General features: G+C 32.8%; 1 protein-coding gene across 6 annotated transcripts in view; it reads right to left on the reverse strand.

The window, feature by feature from the left end:
* The window catches only part of LOC149806589 (uncharacterized), a 255,709-nt gene that overhangs the window by 23,836 nt on the left and 208,470 nt on the right, over positions 1–23,403 (reverse strand). For 5 of the 6 annotated variants that reach the window (XM_089955210.1, XM_089955242.1, XM_089955233.1 and 2 more), the window contains 2 exons: positions 20,857–21,258; positions 13,211–13,407 (listed from right to left, as the gene is read on the reverse strand). In XM_089955210.1, the coding sequence (XP_089811336.1) occupies positions 13,211–13,407; positions 20,857–21,258 (599 nt within the window). The remainder of the gene's footprint in view (positions 1–13,210; positions 13,408–20,856; positions 21,259–23,403) is intronic. The other variant, XM_089955217.1, reaches the window with a different exon arrangement.

Consider the following 23,403-nt stretch of genomic DNA (forward strand, 5'->3'; position numbering starts at 1 on the left):
TATAAGAATTAATATTCTTCCTGCATTATGATTCCAACCAATCAATGACAAAATAGAAACAGAAGTGCAGTTGTTTCAGGTCCCTCCACTGCTCAAATCACAAGTACACTGTACGAAATTGACTCAGTTAATAAAATCCAGTCCACTGTATGAAATTGACTCAGTTAATAAAATCCAGTACACTGTACGAAATTGACTCAGTTAATAAAATCCAGTCCACTGTATGAAATTGACTCAGCTAATAAAATCCAGTCCACTGTATGAAATTGACTCAGCTAATAAAATCCAGTCCACTGTACGAAATTGACTCAGCTAATAAAATCCAGTCCAATAGAAGCATAATTGAGTTGGATCAACAGAAAAAAATCCATCCATTCCAGACCAACTGCAAAGTTGTTTCAATGTGCATTCATTCACAATATAACTCTAAATTTCAATTTTAATTAGACCAAAATGAATTTCCTTTAAAACTTATTGTTACCAGGTACTGAAGAATCTAAGGTTGTGTATTTATTTTTGAATACAGCATAAATTCAATCATTTTGATTTCTGTAGTGTATTCTTTTATTGTTAAGCCTTAGGTAGGAAAACAAAATGAGTATATAATAAAAAGGTTAATGCACTTGTCTGGGAGAATATGAACTCCGTTTTTTTAAATACTAATACTGCACTCAGATGGTCACGCAGTATTAGTGAGAAATTCATTCATATTTTGCCATACAAATGCAGTAACCTATAATTATTTACCAAGGGTGATATCAAGACAGATGTTTACTGTTTACCAGGGTTAAGCTATTTTTTCCCATTCATATCAAGAGACTGTCAACAGATTGTCAAGAGACTGTCAACAGACAGTCAACAGATTGTCAACAGATAGTCAACAGATTGTCAACAGACTGTCAAGCAAGCATATGAGTATGATAATTTCTTTTCCAAAATGTCCCAACAACAACAATAACATGAGCTCAACCTTTTCCTCTAATAACCAGTGAAGTATATTTTGTGCAATGCCTATTTGAACCATTAAAATGCAACAGCTTAAATTAGTAATTTGATAGCTAAAATAACAAACATTGGTTGTGTGGTTATTATTAACTGTAAACACCAAATAAAGTTCAGAAATGCTCAAACTTCATCACACTGATTCAAGGTCAAACTATTGAATTGCTTTGCAGAGTAAGTTATCACACAATCATTACTTATTCATGTGTCTATGTAACAGAGAACCAGTTATCACACATAAATTAGTAATTCTTGTCTGTGTAACACCAGAACCAGTTATCACACATAAATTAGTAATTCTTGTCTCTGTGTAACACCAGAACCAGTTATTACAAATCATTACTTATTCTTGACTCTGTTTAGCAGAAGGAAAACATCTACTTAATTTAATGTTCATTTTTTCACTGCAACAAAAAATTTACAATAATAATGAAAAAAATAAAACAGTTGTGAGGTAACTGGTTCCATGTGGCAAATGGTGCAGACCCTCTACTCCAGATAATTATCAAACAAACAAGAAAAGATGTGGGGAATTAAAAATGCAATTCTTTTAAAAACAGAACACACAAATACATTTTTAAAGATAAGTTCTACAGAACGTATTTGCATGCAAATCAAAGAAAAGGATAAAAAGCAAGTATGAAATATTTCTACTTGTAAATAATTTTTTAAAAAACCATGAAGTAGGCTTTCTTAGAAACAAATCTCATAATGACAGTTGAGAGAGAAGAAAACAAATGGAAAATCTAATAAAAACAACTTCATATAAAGCAAATAATTCTTGACCAATTCCTCTTGATCACCACTCCACAGCAACAACTAATAAAATGTACTAACAGAAGTAATGCTTAAACTAATAAAATGTACTAATAGAAGTAATGCCTAAACTAATAAAATGTATTAATAGAAGTAATGCCTAAACTAAATACTACAAATAATATGATGTGCATTGTTGAAATGACTCTATGATGGAGTTACTGTACCTGAAATACATGTACAAACTTGCATACCTTAAGACCACATAACTTACCGTGGCTTTGGTGAAAATGTAAAGAACATTATACTGCAATCATATGTAGTAAAGCAGGACTGCCGATTTATGTCAAATCAAAGAGAGTGACTCACGTGACAATATTCTGATTCTTTGACTATTTAAAGGAGATCCTGTACCCAAAAACAATGAAACACTTCTATTCAGGAAGCTGTTGATGCTGAATTTTTGTGAGTGTAATTTTATGCATCACACTGCATGATTATGCAAAAGGTGAAACAAGTAAATGAAATTCACATGATCTATGTGACCTCAAATAAGGATGGGCATCACCTATGGCACAGTAAAAAAAATCATTATTCAAATAAATATTGAATAAATAACCTTCTAATTGATACATCTCTTAATCAAAACCTTAAAAAGATTGAACAATCAGTTTTAGTAATGATGCCTATTATTCTTAGTATTTACATGCAGGTCATGCACATATGTAGGTCATGTACATATGTAGGTCATGCACATATGTAATTCATGCACATATGTAGGTCATATACATATGTAGGTCATATACATATGGAGGCCATGTACATATGTAGGTCATATATATATATATATATGGAGGTCATGCACATATGTAGGTCAGGACCAGTTTTGCTAACAAGACTGTGTCATACAATGCTATAAGAGAAATAGGGCAATAACCTCAAACAAAAATTATTGGAGAAAAATTGATCAGTCAGTATGTACATCTTCTGGTAATGACCATAACCTTTACTCTGTTTCGAAGTAATCTATTAATAGCTGTCATGCTAGTTACATGTTGCCACCTGCTGGACAGACAAGTACAAGGATTACTATTTACTCCTGCTTCTACAAAAATAAAAAAGATGCAGAGGTTCATTAGTGCTTATGTATGTAAATTGCAAAAGAAAAATAATTCACAATTTTCTTTCCCCAATGGATCACTGTAAAATAATCTCTTTTACAGCTGTGATGTTCCATGGAATGTAATTCAATTACTTTTTTTTCAGTGGTTTTGCATGCAAATGAAACTAGGAAGAGAATGAAACTAACAAGAAAAAATAATCTAGGTTAACTTAATATTTTCCAAGCAAAACTGATCATAGGTATATCCAGCAATCAATATAGCTAAAGTACACAGCCATTAAATGCCAATATTGTGCTCCAATTCATAACTAAATGATAAGTTAAGCAAAGCACTGCTTTTATAAAATTGGCAGGTGAACCAAATATGAAATGTTTATTAAAAAGTATGCCACTGTGACCTACTTTCCCTGAGGCAGTTCAGAATGATGTGATAAACACCTTAAGTGTCACAAACAAATAATGCATAAAGTTGGGAGCAATGGTAGTAAATGAAAACTAATTTATGCTATTATTCTGACCGTGGATACTGCCACCACCAATGCTGATGATGGAGTATAGTAAACATTCTCCTGTATTTTGAATAAGAATTAATCAAATCATCAACTTGTAATAGTGCAAATATTAAAGTACTTTCTTCCCATAATGCAATAAACTTACAAACTTGCCAAAGTTCAATAAAGGGAATAACTGCATCAGAATTGCTAAATGAGTGGAGAAATGTTACGGTGGTCATGTTAGGGAGCCATGGGTAAAAGATGAACATAGCAGATTTTTGCCCGTGATTCGTCATGATCAAGATGTGTATGTGCAATGGGTACTATAGGTAAAATCTAAGGCTGTTTTTTGCAGGTCAAAAATTACAATAATTTTTTTACATAAAACAGTAGAATATGTGATTAAAATGTGTCCATATGACATGGATACCCCTGCCAATATGATGCAATTGAAGAGCAAACTTCTAAGTCAAACAATGACCATAATCTCTTAATATGCAGCTTGAAAACAGTGAAAATTAAACTTAACAAAAGTTGGTCTCATACCTAATTTGGTTTTGATCGATTATGTCCCTAAAAGGGTAGCAAGCAGAAACTCTAGGACAAAGTTTTGAGTCAAGCAGGAACTCAGAAAATAAGTCAAATGAAACTTGACCTAGGTCTACCTAGTGACAAGATTCAAAACAAATTGGTTTCAGTCCAAGAAGGCCTTCATAAGACAATAAGCAGAAATTGAATGGGAAAGTTTTTAAAGCTCTAAAACCAAGCTGGGGCCATAATATTTTAAAATTTTGTTGAAATCAAAATTAAACTAGGTATTCTTCATGCGAAGCCTGAGTTGGTTCAATATTATTGTAGCATTGATAAATCACAATATGTTCTGTGGTGATAGTTCATCATGATAGAGAGCTAACTTTTAATACCGCATACCTACTATTTTTATATATAGTACCATATATACTCTCTTACGAGTCCAACTGCAAACTTCACAGATTCAGATCTGCCATCACATAATGCACCAGCAGATCTGGGTTTGTGCAATTTGTTAGTAGTAACCTGTAGAACAAACAACATAGACCCTGATCAGCAGGTGCATTTTGCTATGGCAGATCAGGATCTTTATTGTTTGCAGTTTGACTCAACTTATAAGCCAGTATATACAGTAATTGTCATATGTAATTTAATACAACATGGCTGGCAATATAAAGTGTTAGTAAAGCCCCAGTTATTATGATATGCAATGTGATACAATACACAGCTCTAGTATTGTCTCAGTTATTTATGATTTGCAGTGTGATACAACATAGCTGGAATTACAGAGCTCTAGTATTTGTCTCAGTTATTATGATATGCAATGTGATACAACATGGCTGGCAATACATTAGTTCTAATATTGTCTCAGTTATTATTATATGCAATGTGATAAAACATATTTGGCAATACACAACTTTAGTATTGTCATAGTTATTAAAATATGCAATGTGATACAATATGGCTGGCAATACAGAGCTCTAGTATTGTCTCAGTTATTATGATATGCAATGTGATACAACATGGCTGGCAATACAGAGCTCTAGTATTGTCTCAGTTATTTTGATATGCAATGTGATACAACATGGCTGGCAATACAGAGCTCTAGTATTGTCTCAGTTATTTTGATATGTAATGTGATACAACATGGCTGGCAATACACTAGTTCTAGTATTGTCTCAGTTATTCTGATATGCAATGTGATACAACATGGCTGGCAATACAGAGCTCTAGTATTGTCTCAGTTATTTTGATATGCAATGTGATATAACGTGGCTGGCAATACACAGTTCTATTAAAGCCTCAGACTATGTCCATCAAACGTTATTGTGCAAACAAAATCTTATATTGACATCTCACAACATCCTGTTTTAATAGACTTTTTTACCATGGCTAATCACTGGTAAATGTTTCAGTGAAACACACCAGATTGTTGAAACAAACTGTTATTCTATTTGTACTTGATGTAGTCCCACCAATTATCATATATTTAAAGACTGTTTATAATGTTTCAGATGGGACTGGGAATTAAGAAGGCTATAACTGGGAAACATTACATCTAAATTCACTGGTTATTTTTAAAAATGTTTTTAGTTCAAGTACTTGTCCTTGTTAGTGACATTGGACATAAGGTAGTAAACAATTTATACTGGTATGATTACTGTCAGAATTTGTCACTGTCAGCCCAAGAAAACCTTGACTATCTGACCTCAATCGACAGAACTGTAAACTCAGTAGACCAAGCTAGGCCTCAGTAGACCAAGCTAGCTAGGCTTTTCATGTTACAGACCTCTTAAGGCCTGCACTAATCACACAATAATATCGAGTATCTCAGTTAGTTTCCACTGCTTCAAACAGCAACTTAACACAAAATTGTCCCCATTCAAAACCCATAGTTTTATATATATATATATATATATATATATATATATATATATATATATATATATATATATATATATATATATATAAGATTCTTGTTTTCTAAATTGTCCCTGGTTCTGTCTCAAAAATCAACACTCTTGTGAACATGAACTGAGACTTATTTCCAAGATTGATTTTCATTACACTTTTTACAGAAAGGAAAGATATTTCCTACCTTTCAGTCATTGGGTACAATACATTCAAATACACATTTCTTGCAAATAGTAGCTATGGCAAATATATAGTTGTTTTCTTCAGCAAGCAGGATGAATTCCATCCTGTCTCATGCATTTATCATTTTGATTTTGTCCAGTTTCTTAGAAATCATTTACCTGGTAAGGTATGTTATTGTCTCAGTTTGACTTAATTTGTCCATATATCATTTTGTTTCTCTCTATAAATTCTGAAGTGCTTAAAGGACAGAAACAAGTATAACACTGTGGATACTGTAAATATCAACGTGGTCAAGTTCAATAACTCATCCTGAACTAAAGTTTATTCTATTCATCCCATGTGTGTGAAAAATTATGAAGATCCTCTCATGAATGCTGGAGATCAGGCCCTATAAAATTTGATGCAAGATAAACGGATGGGCAGACAGGAGATATGGCCCTATAAAACTTGATGCAATACAAACAGATGGGCAGACAAGTGATATGATCCTTTAAAATTTGATGCAAGATAAACAGATGGGCAGACAGGAGATATGGCCCTACAAAATTTAATGCAATACAAACAGATCGGCAGACAAGAGATATGACTCTTTAAAATTTGATGCAGTACAAACAGATTGGCAGACAGGAGATATGGCCCTTTAAAATTTGATGCAATACAAACAGATGGGCAGACATCAGATATGGCCTTTTAAAATTTGATGCAAGACAAACAGATGGGCAGACATCAGATATGGCCCTATAAAATTTGATGCAAGATAAACAGATGGGCACATAGGAGATATGACCCTATAAAATTTGATGCAAGATAAACAGATGGGCAGACAGGAGATATGGCCCTATACAATTTTGATGCAAGATAAACAGATGGGCAGACAAGAGATACGGCCCAATAAAAGTTGATGCAATACAAACAGATCGGCAGACAGGAGATATGGCCCTTTAAAATCTGATGCAAGACAAACAGATGGGCAGACATCAGATATGGCCTTTTAAAATCTGAAGCAAGACAAACAGATGGGCAGACAGGAGATATGGCCCTATAAAATTTGATGCAAGATAAACAGATGGGCACATAGGAGATATGACCCTATACAATTTGATGCAAGATAAACAGATGGGCAGACAGGAGATATGGCCCTATACAATTTTGATGCAAGATACACAGATGGGCAGACAAGAGATATGGCCCAAAAAATTTGATGCAAGATAAATAGATGAGCAGATAGGAGATATGGCCCTTTAAAATTTTATGCAAGATAAACATATGAGCAGATAGGAGATATGACCCTATAAAATTTGATGCAAGATAGACAGATGGGCAGACAAGAGATATGACCCTTTAAAATTTGATGCAAGATAAACAGATGGGCAGATAGGAGATATGACCCTATAAAATTTGATGCAAGATAAACATATGAGCAGATAGGAGATATGACCCTATAAAATTTGATGCAAGATAGACAGATGGGCAGACAGGAGATATGGCTATTCCAAATTTGATGCAAGATAAAGAGATGGGCAGACAGGGGATATGGCCCTTTAAAATTTGATACAAGATAAACAGATGGAAAGATGGGGACATGGCCCTTAAAATTTGATGCAAGAAGGACATATGGGCAAACAGGAGATATGGCCCTTTAATATTTGACGAAAAATAAACAGATGGGCAGAATGGATGCAAAACAAATAGATATGCAGACAATATAACTGTCATGCCTTGCCTTTTGTGACATTCCTCACAGGCAAAACAAATAAAACATTAATTTTTAGACAAGTACATACCAAACTTCTATGACATCAGTGAGAAGAATTTTTTAAAAAGAGATTCCAAGCAAAAGTAAGGCCATGCAAACTGATCCCTAGTATATAAAGTACTTATATTCCAAGATGTATACACTCTGCAATTTTGGTAGTAACAGCAATATTTATGGTGGCAAAAGAATTAGGGCAGGGACATGTCCTTATGCAATGCTAAATAAAGCTAGGTTGCAATGACACAGTTTTTGGTTTTTAAATGCACCCACTCCAAAAGTTTAGTTAATTTGGGAAACTAATATAAAAGTTACAGCCTGAACAAAGAAGATGGATGGATGCATTGACTGATGAACAGATATGTGCATCCATGACACATACTTCATGAAATGGATATATAGTTTGTAGCCATTATCTTCTTAGGTAGTCAACAGATGTTATGTAATCATCAGACTTTAGGTAATCAATAGACTTTAGGTAGTTAATAGATTTTACATAGTCAACATACTTTAGGCAGACAACAGACTTTAGGTAGTCAACAGATTTCGGTAGTCAACAATTTAGGTAGTCAACAGACTTAAGGTAGTCAACAGACTTTAGGTAGTCAACAGACTTAGGGAGTCAATAGACTTAGGGAGTCAACAGACTTAGATAATTGACAGACATAGGTAATTGACAGACTATGTTGTCAACAGACTTAAGGTAGTCAACAGACTTCAGATAGTCAACAGACTTAAGGTAGTCAATAGACTTTAGGTGGTCAACAGACTTAAGGGAGTCAACAGACTTAGGGAGTCAATAGACTTAGATAATTGACAGACATAGGTAATTGACAGATTATGTTGTCAACAGACTTAATGTAGTCAATAGGCTTCAGGTAGTCAACAGAATTTAGGTAGTCAATAGATTTTAGGGAGACAATTGACTTTCGCTGCTTTGTGATTTCTATTTCAGCTATATTTGTTGGCCTATACAGGTATTTGCTCAGAATGAAAAATGTTTCAAATAGGATCCAAAGTTAATGCCACAGTACAAACTAACTTATTGTTACCTAATATTTGTTTGGCTCTGATGATTACACATTAACATGATAAAGAAAACTTTTTGAAACTTTGATAAGTTTGAGTAACAACTGACTTAAAAGAAGCATCATTAGAACAAAGCATCATGGGAAGGATTGTTGACAGAGATTTGATTTTCAAAACAGGGCCATCATCACTGATAAAATCTTTAAAGCAGAACATGTTCCACTTTCTTTATTACATAAGACAGACAAAGTAGAAGACTCAAACTACTAGTACTTTGTCAATTACAGAAAGAAAGAATCCATTTTGAAATTGATCTGGCTTTTAAATGCAGTATTACTAAGATCACATCTCAATCAGATATCTTTGAATTTCCTGTCTTAACTCTAAGAAATTATTGTGTGCTTTCTATAAACAAGAAAATTATTTTTAAAACTGCAAAAACAAGCAAAGTTATATACTGTAATAAGGCAGTAAATACCCTGGAATAAATACAGCATGAATACCCTGGAATCTATACAGCATGAATACCCTGGAATCTATACAGCACGAATACCCTGGAATCTATACAGCATGAATACCCTGGAATCTATACAGCATGAATACCCTGGAATCTATACAGCATGAATACCCTGGAATCTATACAGCACGAATACCCTAGACTCTATACAGCATGAATACCCTGGAATCTATACAGCACGAATACCCTAGAATCTATACAGCATGAATACCCTAGAATCTATACAGCATGAATACCCTGGAATCTATACAGCATGAATACCCACAATCTATACAGCATGAAGTACTAGATACTAATTTCAGGCCGCTAATTGAAGAAGTTTAGGAACTAAACTTTTTTTATCAATACACTACATGGCTACAACATTTATGCTTGACAAAGAAGAACATGGTCCTGAAGTTGATAACATGGTCCTAAAGTTGATGATAAATCAGTGCTTCCTGAAGTAATCCTTGCAATGTAGATACTGTGTTAAATCAGATAGATGTATACCCATACTCTAATTACAGAAAACACAAAAAAAAAATTCTCATTTGATATTAAATGATATAATAAACATCTTTAAAGCTGATGTTAAGATTCATGAAGGAAAATTACCTATGGTTGATGCAACTGGAAATAAACTCAATAAAATACTTTAAAATGATAACCAAACAACAAGAATAAAAGAAAATCACTGTCATACTATACAACCAGAATTCACAGCACTGTTAAAAAATAAATTTGAGAATCACATTAATTTGTACCCATCTTCTATATGTCTTAAATTCAAATAAGAATCAGAAAAATACATTTAAATAAGGTTCAGAAAAGAAGATTTTTCTTTTGTTTGAACAAGTGGGGACATAAACCAAGTTATATCTTTTGATTCAAAATAAAAACCTGATAATCAAGGTTAAGGTATATAAAATATGCACAGTTTGTACAATTTTCATCATGTATTCCTTTTTGACTATTTTCATCACATAAACTTTGTCACTGGGGAACTGTATTTTGTCTGACATTATATATATATATATATATATATATATATATATATATATATATATATATATATATATTCCACTAGAGAACTGTATTTCATCTCATATATACCTTTTCCACTAGAGAACTGCATTTTGTCTAATTTTATATTATATACCATTTCCACTAGAGAACTGTATGTTGTCATATATACCTTTTTCACTAGAGAACTGTATTTCCATTTTTAAAGCTATTTGTAAACAAATCTAAAGAAAATGAAAGAAAATTAATTAATGAAAACTAGATGGATGAAGAGTTCCAAAATGCAACAAATGTGTTATTTTATCACATATGGATAATGGAGATTATCAAAATCATCCAGAGGTAAAACCGATTTGTACCTGCAGTCAAAACATTCAATCTGTCATGCAGATTTAAACTTTAAAAAATGGGAATCCCATGGCTACTTTTGTGCATAAAACAGCATAGGCTACTGACTGAGATGAAGAAAAATTACTGTGGAATATAAGATAACATCAAAGGCATAAACTATATGATATTTGTATCAAATTCTATCTCAATAAAATACAGTAAATTATTATTTATACTGAGGTATTCTTTTTAAGACTTTCTGTATTGCAACAAATCCAAATCATTTACACAATAATGAAAAACAAATTGTATTTACTCCCCTGGCACAATTTAATGATTAGGATTTTGGAATGCCTAGTTAAATTATTGGAACAAAATAATCTTACAGTGATTTGGGAGAACAAAACTTCTGTAAAAGTCATAGTTTGTGCTGCAATAAATACTTCACAAATTGAGAGATGCATGACTTTTGTCAAGTCTTCTATTTCTAAATTTATAACACCAGATGAAACATTACACAATTTACACTAATTCATCACTGACGTTTACTTAATGGCATAACATACATTTTTTGCGGCATCATGTAGCTAAAATTATGCTAATAAAATAAATTACTGACCTTCATTGAGGTGAATATGAAACTTTATGAACCAGTAATCCAATCATACTGACCACCACTTCACCATGATCAATATAAAGTTTACTAGCTCATGAATCTTTATATTAATCTCAGCAAAGGTAAATAATTGTATAACTTATATTACCAAATTAATGCCCCACTTTAACTAACAATGCCTCATCCCCTTTACTGTGAAGAGAAAATTTAAAAGATGCTGTGCAAGACCTGTGTTTTTCAATACCTGCTTCAGATTCATGATTACAACAAAATGCTGCAGCAGTCTCAACTGATCACACTGTTACAATGTATATACCAATGTATAAATTACTAAAGTCAAAGATGCACATGCAGTGTTAAATGAGATGCAATAGTGGGGTGGCAAGTTCAAGGACTTACCAGTCCTAATTCATCCAGCTGCTGGGTGGGAAAATGTGTTGATCGATTGGTCATTTTAAATGTGCTGATATCAAGTGATTGAATTCAGTGGCAGATAGACTCCAACATGTAAATGTTGTCATTATAAGAGTACACCAATAGAACAACTTTAGCTTTCATTACTGTACTCAAATAACACACCCCGTTTGGAAAATGTAATGCCCCCACCCCTGGGCATTAATTAGGAAATATATGGTAATATTATACTCAACTGAAAAGAATAGTCATTTGGCATCCCTGGAAAATAATGTTAGTATGCTTGACACCCATGTCAGGCCCTCCAAACTGCTGGCTGCAAATCTTAGTCCATTACATCAAAAAGAGACAAGAATTAACAAACTCTTCAAATTTTTAATGTTTTGAAACACTGATATGAAATGATGTGTGCTTGATGGGGAAAATACATATATGGATTCATTAAACTTACAAATCCATTGGATTCATTAAACTTACATGTACTTACAAATCCATATGGATTCATTAAACTTACATGTACCTACAAATCCATATGGATTCATTCACAAATCTGTTTAGCTGCAATGTGCTTAATATGATGAAACTGCAGATGTAAATGTGCCTTAGGACTTTTATGGAGTTTAAGGTAGCTTCTTATACTAGCCACTCCTGCTAGCCACATCCTTTTGGCAGATTCCTTGTTTTTCATAAGGGATACACTCAGCTCTCCCACCCAACCTAATTGTCAAAATATCTCAAAATGGGTGGGAAAAGTCAAAAATCTCAACTGGATGGGAAATGTCAAAATATCTCAAACTGGGTAGGAAATGTCAAAATATCTCAAACTGGTTTGGAAAGGTCTAAAAGCTAGGAGTTTGCATTCTTTCAATTATTTCTAGCAATGAAACCACTTCTTGTCTATGTACAATCCTTTCAGCAGAAAACGTCCATTGATATGGAATAAATACAGTTTTTTTGTGCACGAGTCCAACAATAAACACTGCAGACCCAAATCTGCCAGTAATATTCAAAAGAAATAATAAATGAAACAAATACCAATACCCATTTTTTAAAAGATGAATGGTTATGGCAGGACATGTTCATAATGGTTCCATTATTTAAAATAAATTAGAATACAACAAATATCATTAAGTTCTGTGTTTTGTTATCTTTTCAATTATTTTTACAATTTTGGAATTTCCACACGTTACATCTGGAATCTTATAACTATAAAAGCCAAACTGAAATTCATTTATTATGTGATCTTTTTGTGATTAGTTACAATTTAATAAGGTTTTTATTGTTATACAAAGTAAATGTTACTTGATGCACACACATGTATTAACATTAAATTCTCAAGGCATACGTATTGTGTACTTCTGTACATGGAGTAAAAAGTTGACTCCATTTTCTATCAAATTTACATAAACTGGCTTCAGATATAAATGATGATGCAAGTAAAGATAAATTTCTTTTTATTATTTGCAGCCAGTCTGTTTGATCAGCCTGACCTGTGGTGTATGACGATTAGAAGGATCTAGGAGGAGGAGGAGAAAATAATTACACTGAGAGCAGGAGGAGCCTGCAGCCACACTACTAGAACCCTGTACACTCTGACGCCAAGCCTCTGTGCGCTGATGCTGATATGCAGTGTTATATACATTGTCACTACCTAGATATTTAGTACGAGGATGATCCAGGATGTACTTGTACGCATCCACTGCACTGAAGGGACGGCTCTTCCCAGAAGGTAAGTATCTCCTGCAATGGAAATAATAAAACAGGTGAAATTAATTTCAACTGTAAAATTTAACAATAGAATAAATGAGCCCATTCATGAGCTTCAACAATGAAGGTGTTTATTTAGCTAGATAATACAGCAAATACAGAAACAGTATTCCCAATTCCAAAAGGGTGGGATGAAATAGCATTGAAATAAAAGGAAAGTAAAAAAACTTTAACACTGGGGATAATTTAAGTTGCGGATGGATATACAAACTGATAGACAGACACACATGGATGCCAAAGTGACTGATGTGTTGAACTTCTGCAATCCCCAGACAGGCTCAACAAACATGCATAAAATAACAGCTCTTCCCTATTATAATGAAGTAGTCAGGGTCCATAACCACTGACCATATTATATACAGAACACATAATGTTGCAAACTGCAATATATATGAAACTGTCATATATTGAGAACCATGATATATATGGAACCATGACATACTGAGAATAGCATAATATACCAAACAGTGGTATAGACGGCACTATCAACATTTGTTAATAATGGTGTTTTAAAATGGAAGTAAACATACAATATTAAGTTTCAACTTATTTTCTTTAAACCCATATTATTATACACTGGCATGATTTTGGTCATGGGATCCATAGTGGTACTGCATCATATCCAGAACTACATTATAACAAAGCATGATATGGTAATTGACAGCTGTAATAAATATGGAGTAGTCTGCAGATTCTATTATTATGAATTCTTTTATTTTCATGGATATAAATTTGTAAAGTCCAAATGAAGCACCATATATACTTGTGTATAAGACTAATCTAGCTACAAAATGCATAGACCTAAATCTGCCATTGCATAATGTGCCAGCAGACCTGGATCTGTTCAGTTTTTTAGGAGTAATCAGTGGAACAAGCAATATAGACATGCAATGGCAGATTAGGGTCTATATTTCTTGTAATTGGATCTAACTTACAAGCAGTATAAACAGTACAATACTGTTCATGTTTGTTTCATATGTAATGAACATTTATAGCAATATTTCTACAAGACTGGAATGAGCTAGAAAAGTAAAATGATTATTCAATTAAGTTAGAAAAAAGAAATATAAAAATAACTGGGTGTGTGGGTGTGATAGCTCTGAGACAGTGCTTACACTGTTATGTATATTTAATTTGCATTATTTGCTAGTTTTTGTAAATTAAACAAAAAAATCATCATATGCTTTCGATAATGTAACATTGTATGTTGGACTTGACCTTGTCCAAAATCAAGTTCATTTTATACTTTACCTGAATCATTGACTTTTGTAAAAATTCTGTTTACAACTAATACATTGTACATAGCTAAATATTTTCCCTACACATATGAGTTAACTATCAGGATTATTATCTGAGTCAAGGACATCGTGTTTATCATGTTATAGACTAATTTTATCTAGTAGAAATGAAGAAGCTTCTAAAAGGTTATTTTCCATTAGGTAATAGTTTATTTTTATAAAATGCTAATTGTGACCTGAGGTCAAGCAGAGGATTATATACTCTTGTTTTTTCTAGAAATTATTCATGATTGCTTTAAGATCTTAACAGCATCAGTTGTATTATTGTTGTGTCCAGTAATTCATCTGAGCTGGAATTTTATTAATTCAAATTGTTTATTACTGAAAATACAAAGTGCTCTTCAAAAGTAACATTCTTGGAAATGGATACTTGAATTTATAGTAAAATTTCAATGAAGGATATTTTCTTGGATTGAATTACCACTAAATGGGCCACCACATACACATCAACACTTCCAGCACTGGATTTAATTTAGATTTCCACAACAGCTTATTCAGATCTTTATTCATTGGGACTTGTGTCTGTAATTCAAGGATTATTTCAGATTTAATTCACAATACCATAAATTCCTTTTTTTTGTTGCATTTTCACTTTGTATTCTAGGGAAATAAATTACTTGCTGAATCTTACAAATGTTGTTGCTTCTCATCCTTTTCTATTGCTGGATCTTACAAATGTTGTTGCTTCACACCCTTTTCTATTTCTTGTTGAATCTTACAAATGTTGTTGCTTCATGTCCTTTTCTATTGCTTGCTAGATCTTACAAATGTTGTTGCTTTTCACCCTTTTCTTTTCCTTGTTTTAAGACCACAGAGTCACAATAATACAATTTAACTATTCAGCTATGCAGAACATAATATATGGTGTATAACTATTACAACTCAGAAACCACACATGATAATTTGGTAAAAATTAACTATTATGTATAGAGCATGGTTGTGTAACTTAATAATTTATTCAAAAACAGAATTGCTTTATTTAAGGTTAATATATTACTTTGTGCTTAATCATAGTTACTGCTGTCTGGTACAAAACACCAAAGTAATTAACAAAATTAAATATAATTACTTAATTTAAAGATTTATCTGAGTTTTAATTTGTGATGCAATCTAACTTTTATGGCCTACTTTCAAAATCTGTTGGTAATTAATGCAAAATATCTAAAAACATTTTGTCTACTTGATACAGAAATGCTGGGTTTGTAAAGCCAACCTCTGTCCTTGTCCTTGTCTGTCTCTCACATGTTCATTGAAAACAGGTCCCACTATATTTAAAAATGATGGGAGTTGAAAAACTGACCTATATGGCCTTCACCTTATACTGTCCCTCACATGTTCATTATAAACAAGTCCCACTATATTCAAAAATATTTAAGTTGAAAAACATAACTCTACTGTCTCACATGTTCATTATAGACAGGTCCCACTTTATTTAAAAATGTTGGAGTTGAAAAGCTGACCTATATGGTCCTGTCCTTATGTCTCTCACATGCTCATTTATAAACAGGTTCCACTATATTTAAAAATGTTGGAATTGAAAAACTGAACTCTATGTCCTTGACCTTGTACTGTCTCTCACATGTTCATTATAAACAAGTTCCAATATGTTTAAAATAATGAATGAATGCCATCTAAAAGATTTCTATGAATTTCTTGAAACCAGTTTGGATAGTATCTTATTTAAATGTACATTATGATATTAAGACAGAATAAAATAGCTCTGGTTTCCATGGTCCTTTTTAGCTCATTTTTACATTTACTGATTTAGGAATTATACACGTCAAGAAAACATTATATGTCTTAGAACACAAGCAGACACCACCCATCCCATCCTGTAAAGCAAATGTTTTGTTTTGAGGTTGCATTATATGATGTGTTAGAAAACTTGTGGATGGAAGTTGCAAAGTGTTTCCAAACCAACCCTGGGTTTGCAGAATGTCAATGCCAAACACACCAGTCATGATTTATCATTTTCAGCAGCCATCTTTTTTAGTCCAGCACATAAATATAATCAAAAATGTATGGTGGATGATAATGGTTAAGTTTAGGAGAAGAGTTGGAGACAAACCTTTCCACAATTATTAGAGAACATGTACATGGCTGTTAAATGGATTTATATGTAAGTAATAAATTATTTCATGAAAATCAGTCAGAATTTTGGCACAATCACTCTTGTCAAACAGCTTTAATATCAGTAGTAGATAAATGGCTAAAAGCCCACAATGAAGGGAAAACCATCGGACTTAGTTGACAGAAGGATATAAAATGGCTTTCATTTATCACACAGAGAAGTACCAAAAGGACACAGTATATGGTGTATTTTCAATTGATTGACTTGTACATTACTGTGTTCCACAGGGTTCAATACTAGGTCCCCTCTTGTTTTTAATCTTTATCAATTATTTACTTACAAAAAAATGTTCCAACTATAAATCTCGATACTGATGATACCATACTCTCTTAGGCACAGTTTACTTTAGCTGTACTACAAATAAGAACTAACTGGAAATTTTAAGTGGCCATAACGCATATGGCCCTTGAATTTCATTACACAGTTCTCTCATATATTGAGGCATATTAAAAATTTAACTTTTGCAGACACATACTGCCTTTTGAAAGTTTATTCTGTCATTTATTTGAAACCATTTCAGTTCATGGAAAAGGAACCTTAGATGGTCAAAAGGAACATCCAGAATTAGGTGAGTTACTGGAGCATCCAGAATTAGGCAAGTTACTGGAGCATCCAGAATTAGGTGAGTTACTGGAGCATCCAGAATTAGGTGAGTTACTGGAGCATCCAGAATTAGGTGAGTTACTGGAGCATCCAGAATTAGGCAAGTTACTGGAGCATCCAGAATTAGGTGAGTTACTGGAGCATCCAGGATTTGGCAATTTCCCCATATTGTCAAACAAGTCAATAACTGGCAAAATGTAGGCATTGTAGTACAATTATTCTAGTTCGTATGGGTAGGTATAGTAAAGTATTTTGCTTGATATACATCTACATAGTCAATATGTTTGTCTAACATTAGGTCAGATTCAACAATCACCCCTTAAAGGTTTCTCCCTTAACATTTCCAATGAGTTGCCCATTTATTGTCAGATTTAGCAGATTCTCAGAAATGGAATGCTCATTTGATGAGGCTGTTACCATGCATTTTGTTTTCTGTTTCTTTTATTTTTTTTTTTTTTATCCACAACTAAAATATTTCTTATATCAGAATCTAGTACAGCTTTACCAGTAATTACATCACTAACTGAAGCTTTTACAGTAGCATCATCTGCAAATAAGTCTGTGTTTAAGTGCTTCATCCACAAATGAAGGCTGTTTATAAAAATAAGAAATGGTAATAGGCCTAAAACAGACCCTTGAGGACCACCATCATTAATTTCCATTGAGTTAGATTGAACATTTCCAATAGTGATATTTTGGAATTTCGTTGCCCAGCTTAAGGCATTGGCATCTAATTTATAGTATATTAGCTTTTAAGAGGACATCATGAACCACCAAATCAAAAGCCATCCTGAAGTCTAGAAATAATAGCCTTTAACCACAGGATGATGTTTATGACAATAATATTCATATTTCATCTGGACTAATGCAATATCATATGAGGTAATGCTTCTAAAACAGATATGTTAAAAATGGAAAGACTTCAAAAACAAGCCCTCAGAGATATCTGTGACAACAATGTTGAGAATGTCTATGAATGTATGAATGATCCAAATATATGAATAATTATTAAATAATATTTCATAGAAAAGCTATAAAAAAATTAACGTTTCTAATGTGCCCAACCATATAAATAATATGTTCAGTAAAAGGACAAATAATACAAGCACTGATTCTAGTCTACCAGTACCATGCTCTTTTCATCTAATAACTTTTTTCTTTCTTCTTAAGACCAAAAGTAAACTGTATAAAAGGTTTTTCCAAGTCCAATCATTTGGAACCATCTTCCTAAAGATGTTCAAGAAGCAACATTGTTACGAGTCTATGCTGTTAAAATAAGTAGCTTTGCAAATTTCAATTTTTTAAAGCTAGAATACAAAAATAAAAAAAGAGCTTACGGTATCGCAGATTAAATCCTTAAATAATCTAGGAATTACAGACAAAAATCCTAATAATTTAGAAATCCAAATTAAGTTCAATGCTGAAGTTTTGATGTACATGTATCTGTGATGACCTGTATAATGCTGATGTACCAACAGTCTTTTGTTGAAACACAGTAATAAAATTCAATGTTTTTGAATTCACTGTAAATCTCAGTGAATGTCTCTGTCCAAGAATGTTATCAGAGCACTTTTGTATTTCCATAGATAAATGAATTAAACTAAATAATTTGAAGAAATGAATTCCAGTCGAAATGATAGACTGGTCACAACAATAACACAAACTGATTCTGATAGATCTTAAACACGAATGAATATTTTTTCCAGTAACAAGATTATATAGTCTTCTGCTTGACCTCAGGTCACAATTAACATTTTCTATCAGAAATAACTACTACCCAATGGAAAATAACCTTCAAGAAAGTTCTTAATGTTTACACACAAAAATAATGTTAGATATAATTAGCAGTCTGTTTTTAAAATTATAATATATAACCTGGACAAAATCAGGTACACCAAGTAAATTGTAGGAGAATCCCAAAAACCTAGACCCAGACCCAAATAAACATACTTACTTCTATTAATAATGATCCTGATAATAAACCCATTCACATAGAGAATATTTGAGCTATGTATTAGTTGTTTACAGAATAAAATTTTTAAAAAAATCAATAATTCAGGTCAAGTAGAAAATAAACTTGATTTTGGACAAGGTTAAGTCCAACATACAATGTTACATCACATTAACATATAATGAAATAATTTTGTTAAAAAGAAACCTAAGTAACAAACAATGCAAATTATACATAACACCATCACCGTCTTTCTTTCATCCCAGATGTTTGATATGAATGCAATCCAGATGTTATCTAAACCAGGTTATGACCAAATTGATTGTACACTATATATATATGTTTTTAGGTATGTGTGTGTGTGTGTCTGTGTAAAGGTTTACAATTATGCATGTTTGTGTATGCAATGCTGTGTGCTGAATCCATATTTTTCTTCTTTTTCCATAATACTCTTTTGTTTAAATGATATATTTACCTGTTCATAAGTAAATAATTGAGGGTAATAATGGAGAGTAAATTTTGGTTCACCCATATCAAGTAAAAACTTTATTATCTTCACAATTTTCTTTCATTCCTCATGATTTTCCCCTCTTCTGTTCTGACAATATCATATTGTTATCTTTACTTTTCCCCCTCCTTCAATTTCTCAATTTCTGTGCTACAATGCATCCTTGTCATTTACTTAAAATATTTGTAAGTAATAGAGAGTGAGATTAGTTTTATAAAGTAATTGCACTACCCATTGAAAATTATTTTTATTAGTATTATTATTAATATTAAAATATAGATATGACTTAGTGGAGGCAGTAATTTGGAACTCTTTCAAAACCATCAATTCTTTATATACATAAAATCTTTATGGTGAAACCTTCACACAAAAACATTCGTGTTGATAACAACAACAGTGCCATTGCTGCTGCCATCTATCACAGGATAGACAAAAATGCCACTGCCATCTATCACAGGATACACAAAAATGTCATTACCACCTATCACAGGATACACAAAAATGCCATTCCTGCTGCCATCTATCACAGGATAGACAAAAATGTCAGTGCCATCTATCACAGGATAGACAAAACTGCCATTGCCATCTATCACAGGATAGACAAAAATGCCATTCCTGCTGCCATCTATCACAGGATAGACAAAAATGTCAGTCCCATCTATCACAGGATAGACAAAACTGCCATTGCCATCTATCACAGGATAGACAAAAATGCCATTCCTGCTGCCATCTATCACAGGATAGACAAAAATGTCAGTCCCATCTATCACAGGATAGACAAAAATGCCATTCCTGCTGCCATCTATCACAGGATATACAAAAATGCCCTTCACAGGATACATAAAAATGCCATTCCTGCTATCTATCACAGGATAGACAAAAATGTCATTGCCATCTATCACAGGATAGACAAAAATTAGGAAATCCTTACCCTGACTTCGATCTTGCCTTGGTAGCTGCTTTGGTTGTCTGTGTATTGCCAAGGGACATGACTTTGTCCCCAGTTCCTCTGGTGCTGTCTATGATCTCTACTTGTGGAATACTGATGCTGAGATGAGAGATCTTTCCATCTGTCTTTCCCACTGCACCAGATGTCCTACCCACTCTCTTGTACATGGGTAAGACTTTATTCCGACCTGCTAACGCTGGCTGCTGCCTTTGGGGACTGGCAGGTGTTAGAGGCGAAGCAGAACAGGGCGGAGGGAGTGGGTTCTTTTTGGAGTCAGAAAGCTGCTGTTCTTGTTTTGGCTCCAGTTCCTGCAACTCAGGTTCATCTTTGTCTGCTAAACTGTCAGTTTCCTCCTTCTCTTGTGGGTCCTTCAATACCACATGACTGAAATAAGTGTTCAGATAAAAGACTAAATTATAAATAGAAGGTGAAGCAATTTTGGAACCATTAAATTATATTTAAGTTTTTATCAATTCAAAAACATTATTGAAAGAAAATATTACTCTTTATTGTTGAAGAAAAAAACTAATTTTAAAAGTGTTTTCACACATACTGAAAACAAAACTTTATATCTGAAGTAAAAATGTCAATGAACATGGTATGTATTGATGTAATTAAAAATATAATTTCAAAAGGTTGAAGTTTTATTTCCATTAATAATAATAATAATAATAATAATAGTTCCTTCTGTTGACTGCCATGAGTATCTCTATACCCTAAACCATGACCTTAAGGTAAAGTACCCAACCTCTGTTTCACAACAAAACAGTCCCTGATTTACTTGCACATAATGTTATGACAGACCAGAGTCTATAAACTTTGCCGTTGGATTAAACTATATGGTATGTGTCTTCCTACTAGGAATTTATATTAAAAGTTTGACAAAAAATATGTAAAAATATCACTGAAATTAACATATTTTGTAAAATTTGACCTCTGAACCCCCTCCCCCCACTACCCCCTGGCAGGGAGCCAAGCATAATATATCTTGTGCATGCTTACCATGTAGATAGGATACCTACCAAATCTCATGATTTCCACTAAGTGGTTAGGTAATGTGGTAACAGACAGACAGACATATGGATGGATGGATGGACTCAGGATATTACAATATCCCAATGTTTTATTTTTTTAACAGTTTGGAAAATTACTTCTGATAATAACAAAACAACAAGAGGCCCAAGTGTGCCTAAGATGGTCTACTTGGATGACAACTACAATAAAGCAAAATGCTAAGGCAGCTGGTCATGAAATCTGGATTAATATAATGTCATCTAAATTTTAAAGGATTTTCTATTTTTGAGCATTGGCAGATGAGCATCATTTGGGCAAACTTGAAAGGCCTTAGGCCAGGATACATCTGTAAAATCTAGTCAACTTTCATTGACTCATCTTTGAGAAGCTGTTTAAATGGTTTGGTATTTTTATTCACAGAAGCCACACTGGATAGTGAATCATATGTATAAATCTGAAAATGTCTTCAAATCGTTTCATTGTGTTGTGTATATCTTTTTTTTAACTCTTGGTACCTGATTTTGTCTATATTATGTGTAATTTTAGTTCATGACTGTAATGATCATCTGCTGTCAAGACATTAGTTAGTTAAATTTTATACACAGGTATAAAGTTCTATTTTAAGATATTAAGAGTGTAGATTGCATAGGACCTATAAATAGCTGTTGATGAAGGTGTTTATGACGATTAATAATAATATTAATAATAAAACCTGTTGACAAGTTTGGGGTTGTTTTCCTCTGGACATGCCAGTCAGCTGGGTTCTTAGAAGAATTTAGTTATTTCCATTGGATTGGTTAGGTCATGTGGATTCTTTTATAATGTGGGATATTTGTGAAACATCACCTAGCTAGTAGTAGCAAAATGCATTTTCACCCGTTATGCTTGTATATACGTACTTGGAGCCTGACAATTTTAGTCAGTCTTATTTCTAATGTTCTTTTTGTAACATCAGTCTTCATATATATGTTATCTTGTGTTTAGAAATTATTTAAAATGAAACATTTAGACCTAGAAAGTGCTCAGTGGACTAAAATATTATCATGGGGTTTTGGACAATGCCATTTCGATACATCATGACTATTGGCAGACCAGTGCATTTGAGGATTTAAAATTCATTTGGAACATTCAATTCTTTTGGACTCGAATAAAACTTTTTTATTCAATTTATAATACAGTAAGTTCCTCTCACATTTTCATTTATAATTTTGATAATTAGGTTATTTGGCTTACAAAACTTGTTGGTTTTCCTTCTTTCTCTTACCGTTTATGACCACAGTCATAACAATTATTTTTTCAGATGTTGTTTACGGGTTTTTTCTTTTTTTTTTTAAAGGCAGCCAGATTCAGTTATGTACTGACATCATAAACTGAAATCCATAATACCTGAATGTTCACTTAAATTTGATGAAATTCAAACCTGTCACAACATCGCTTGTAATGTGAAGAACACTATTTCAGTAATTTTACAAAGAAAAGAAAAGCAAAGACCTTTTGTGACACTAGAGTATGTTC

The sequence above is a fragment of the Sinohyriopsis cumingii genome, chromosome 1 (genome assembly GCF_028554795.1).
Source record: "Sinohyriopsis cumingii isolate HCF-2022 chromosome 1, ASM2855479v2, whole genome shotgun sequence".
NCBI classification, from domain to species: Eukaryota; Metazoa; Mollusca; class Bivalvia; order Unionida; family Unionidae; genus Sinohyriopsis; species Sinohyriopsis cumingii.